Source organism: Myotis brandtii, unplaced genomic scaffold (genome assembly GCF_000412655.1).
Source record: "Myotis brandtii unplaced genomic scaffold, ASM41265v1 scaffold496, whole genome shotgun sequence".
NCBI lineage: Eukaryota > Metazoa > Chordata > Mammalia > Chiroptera > Vespertilionidae > Myotis > Myotis brandtii.
This window is the reverse complement of record NW_005368921.1, coordinates 1094258-1098788: the sequence shown is the minus strand read 5'-3', so window position 1 is coordinate 1098788 and position 4531 is coordinate 1094258. Positions and strand designations below refer to the sequence as shown.

The following is a 4531-nucleotide window of genomic DNA, read 5'->3' as shown; positions in this document are numbered from 1 at the left end:
ATAATAAAATAAAAATAAAGTGAAAAGCTTGGAGGCAGAAGACCAGGGTTCTAGCCCAGGCTCTGCCACCCCTTGCCATGGGACCCTGGGCCACCCTCTCTGAGCCTTAGTCTCCCAACCTGTAACTTTGGGACAATGCCAGTGCTCAATGCACTGCTGGGAAGATTAAATTCCTAGAACCTCTTGCTGACTGAGCTCACACTGTACCAAGCACCCTGCTACAGGCTTTGCTCATGTTATCACTTATCTACAAGCCAGTGCGGTACTGAGAGGCAGGGACCATTCTTACTTTAGATTTGAAGAAACTGAGGCTCAGAGAGGTGGAAAATTAACAAAAGGACATATAGCTTGAGGGGCAGAGCTGGGATATGTACCCAGGATCTCCTGCCCCAAGACTCAGCTTCCTTTGCTGGTAGTCTGCAGTCCATGGTCATTTCCATGGGTATCATAACAAGCAGAGCCCAGGGGCTGAGCAACAGACCCCCAGGGCCACAACTGGTGGCTCTCGCCCAAGCAGAAACTTGGATTCTTTCTTCTCCCACCTCTGGGAACCCTTCCCATCCTCCAAGGCCCAGATCAAACCACCCCGACCCCCACACACAGACACACACACTCTGGACTCCAAGGTCTTGGGTCATGCTTTGTTTCCCTGTAATAATTCACCCCCCAGCATGGCCCACATGGCACCCACCACCACTCCTGCAGGCCTCTGCTCCCAATTCACACCTGGGAATCAAACTCTCTTGCTGGGCACCAAGCCTCCAGACTCCATCTGCCCAGCTGACCCTCCCCTGGCTAGTGGCAGCCCCCGGCCCCTCATACCTTTTCCGGATGTGTTTTCTGTTTGCATCCTGAATGTTAGCAATCTTTCTCTTCTTCCCTCGGTTCTTCTGAGAGGGCGTTTTGGGCATCAGCTCCGGCTCCTTGATGAATTCTCTGTTGGTACAAGAAGGGTGATATTTGTGGCTGCCTGGAACCACTGACACCCTCCCTTTCCCAGCCCAACCCCTACCCATTTCCTGGCAGTGACAAGTCAAGTTTGGGTGACTAGCACCAAGTGAGTTCTCCAAGACCACGTGCAAGTCCCCTGACAGGCACTTGGGGCCTCCTCCCAGAGATGCAGCAGGGGAGCAAGGTTGCCAGGGGAGCATGTGCAGCCTCTGAGGCCCAGCCCAACTCCTCTCCTTCCTCTTCCCATTATACCAGGTCGGGCCCCCAGCACACCGGGCACTCAGGAGAGACCCGGCAGCCTGTCTGTCTTGCCTGTCCAGTCAGGAAATGGGCAGCTGTCTCCCCAAAGCTATAGCAGCCAGGCAGCCCCTGGTGCCTCCTGCCAGCCTGCCCCATCCCTGCCCTCACCTGGTGAACATACGCCTGGCCTCCTCCTGGATTTCCTTGAGCCACACAAAGTGTGTGTCCGCTTTGCACGCAAACTCCATAAGCTTCTGGTCACACAGCTGCAGCAGGTGGACAGGCCCTGGGGCTGTCGTCCCCATGGTGGCTCTGTCTGGGGAAAAACAAAAACAAGAGGCACAGGGGTTCCGGGCTGGGAACTGGAACCTTCTCCAGGGAGAGAGTGCCAGGCCATAGCGCCCATCCCCCAATCACCACAAGACACCCAGTGCCTGAATCAGGGCCCCTCCTCCTCAGAGCTATTCCCGAGATGCAGAATTCCAAATGCCAACCCACTAGCCTCATTTTTGCAAGAAGAAGGGCCTGTCCTACTCACACTCTTCAAGTGCCTTCGCTCTACCCACCCACAGCACCCTGTCCCCATAAGTGCACACTTCCAAACCAATCCTGGTATCAACAGTCCTCTGTGCAAATGGCCTTTTGGGCTTAAAGTGACAAGCCACGGCCAACTGCCTTCCCAGACCAGGGAGAAGCCGCAGCTGCCACAGGAGGACCCCTGTCCACCCTCACAAACCCAGCCCTGCTCTGACTCTCCTACGGGTTCTCCTCTTCCTCCCTGTGGGTGAGCCAGGGCTTAGACACAGCCACCCTGAGCTACACACAAGCTGACCCCAGGCCTCTCGCCAAGGAACATAGAATCCAACTGCCTCTTCAAGAGGCCAGTGAACGGAAGGCGTTCTGTGTTCCAAGGGAGTCGGTAAGAAAGGAGGGAGCAGAGACTGTGTTTCTCCAAGAGGCCTCCACAACCTTCTCTCTCCTTGAGCTGAAATGCCCCAGACATGGATAATGAAGCATGAGGGGAGCAGAGAAGCAATGCCTTCTTTTTAAGAAAACTTCTGTAGAATGACTGGGTAGGGGAGAATGCAAAACCAGTTTTCTCTTCATTTCTTAACAATCAGCAGCTCAGGAGGGGAACCAAGATGGCGGCGTAGGTAAATGCTGGCACTCGCCGCCTCCCACAACCACGTCAAAATCACAACTAAAATACGGAACAACCATCATTCAGGACTGCCTGAAAGCTGGCTGAATGGAAGTCCTATAACTAGAGAAGTAAAGAAGAAAGCACGTTGAGACTAGTAAGAGGGGTGGAGGTGCCAAGCGGGCTGGGCTGGCACCCACATGGGCTTCAGAGGTCGCCCTGAGGAGCAAAGGGTCCCAGCCCCACACCACGCCCCCACCCAGGGTCCCAGAGCTGGGAAGAGAAGTCCCCATAACTTGGGGCCGTAAAGACCAGTGGGGATTGTGGCTGAGAGACACGGAGGCTGCTGGAGACCCAGGTGTCCCTCTTAAAGGGCCCTGGCACCAACTTATTCAGACTCGCTTCCTCTGAGCTCCAGTGCCTGGAGGCGTTGGGGGAACCAGACACATATGGGGAGGAGCTGGATTGTCTGGCATTGGGACAGGAACTTGGGGACAGCTTTCTACCAGACGGAGGTGCTGGCAGGGGTTATTTTCCTATGCCGAGACCTCCCCTGTCCCAGGCCTGACTGGCAACCATATCTGAGTCCCCATCAACCTGGAGCACACTGTTTGCTCCACCTGGTGACTCCCTAAGACCCCATCCAATTTGCAGCCCCACCTAAACTGTTTGCAGCAGCTTTTCCATATAAAAGGCCTGTCCTGGCTCAGGCTTCAGACTTTGCTAAAATCTTTCAAACAAGCTGCAGCTGGTGTCAGCGTGCTCCAAACCTATCAATAAAAGGCCCAAGACCAGGTACCAGCAACAGCCTGTCTTACTTCACAGTTGGGCCTCATCTGGGCACTTCCAAACCGATACAAATAGAAGGAAGCTTCAGATCTCTCTATAGCTCCTGCCAGGTGGCCCCGGGCAGTGGCTGACTTTGCACCTCCCTGGAGGCCCTAGAGCCACTGCACCGGGTGGACAGCTTCAGACCATATCAGATTACAACCCTACGTATCCACAAGTGACACACTCAAGGGGCAGACTCAGTGAGTACCAAAGCCCCACTGAAGCAAGTCCTGTTCCATAAGGGTGTTTCCTGCACAGCAGCTCTCCCACTGTAGTCACAGCTGGTCCTCACAGCCAATTGGCCTGGAGGTCAATTCCTCCCAGTGATGCCAATAGCAATCAAGTCTCAACTACAAATAGACTGTGCACATGGCTCACAGAGGGGCCCACCTAGAGTGCCCAGCTCAGGTGACTGGGGAGGCTGAGCCACTGGGCCCTACAGGACACCTACCACACAAGGCCACTCTACCAACTCCAGGAGACATAGCAGCTACCCAATACACAGAAACAAACACAAGGAAACAGTCAAAATGCAGAGACAAAGAAACATGCCACAAATGAAAGATGGAAGAAAGCAAACTACCGGATACAGAGTTCAAAACAACAGTTATGGGATTACTCAAGGATCTTCATGAGACCTTCAAGGGACTTGGTGAGACTTTCAAGGATCTTACACAGGGAAGTTAGTTTTTAGCAGAGCTCATCTTTAAAAAGGGTCACCATAAGTTCGGACAAAGGTGACCCTGAGAAAGGAAGAATCAGTGTACCAAGAATGAGGCTAATGGGAAGAGTAGCAAAAATGTCTTCAGCCCGTGTCAAACCCTGTGCACAAACCCAGAGCACCCAACATCCCACCAACAGAGAAGGGAGCTCATCTCCTTCCCTCCCCCGATACTTCCCTCACACCACACACCAGACGAGAGGCCCCACCGCCCTCCTTTAGTGATGCCTGTTCTTTTGAGAGTGCGAGAAGTTAGGGAGCCGCTCCCATTCACCAAGTCCTATTCCACGCCCAGGTGAGGCATCTCATTCATTCTCACCTCAACCTCAAGGATACCCAGGTGCAGAGGAGGAAACTGAGGCAAAGAGAAATCAACTCAGCCATCCTGGGGCCTGGATTTAAACTGTGCTCTTAACCACAAGCTATGCGGCCTACTCGATTTAAACCTCTGAAAGGCAAGCGTCAAGTTCTGGTTTTGGGCACCTCCAGAGAAGGCCACGGTGTCTGGATGGACCTGAACCGCTGACAGAACCTGCCTGGGGAGTGACAAGGGGCATCCGGAAAGGGTTAGTTTAAAATGTTGCTCAGCTGGAGGCGGAGGTGTTGAGCGAAACTGTACAGAAACGCCGTCTGGCATAATCCATCAC

The 4531-nt window shown here is 53.7% G+C and overlaps 1 protein-coding gene across 1 annotated transcript in view; it reads right to left on the bottom strand.

The window, feature by feature from the left end:
• Window positions 1-4531, bottom strand: part of LOC102243387 (inner centromere protein-like) — a 51619-nt gene that overhangs the window by 17626 nt on the left and 29462 nt on the right. Inside the window, 2 exon segments of the mRNA XM_014548147.1 lie at window positions 823-936; window positions 1360-1507. Coding sequence (XP_014403633.1) covers window positions 823-936; window positions 1360-1496 — 251 coding nt within the window. The 5' untranslated portion in view covers window positions 1497-1507.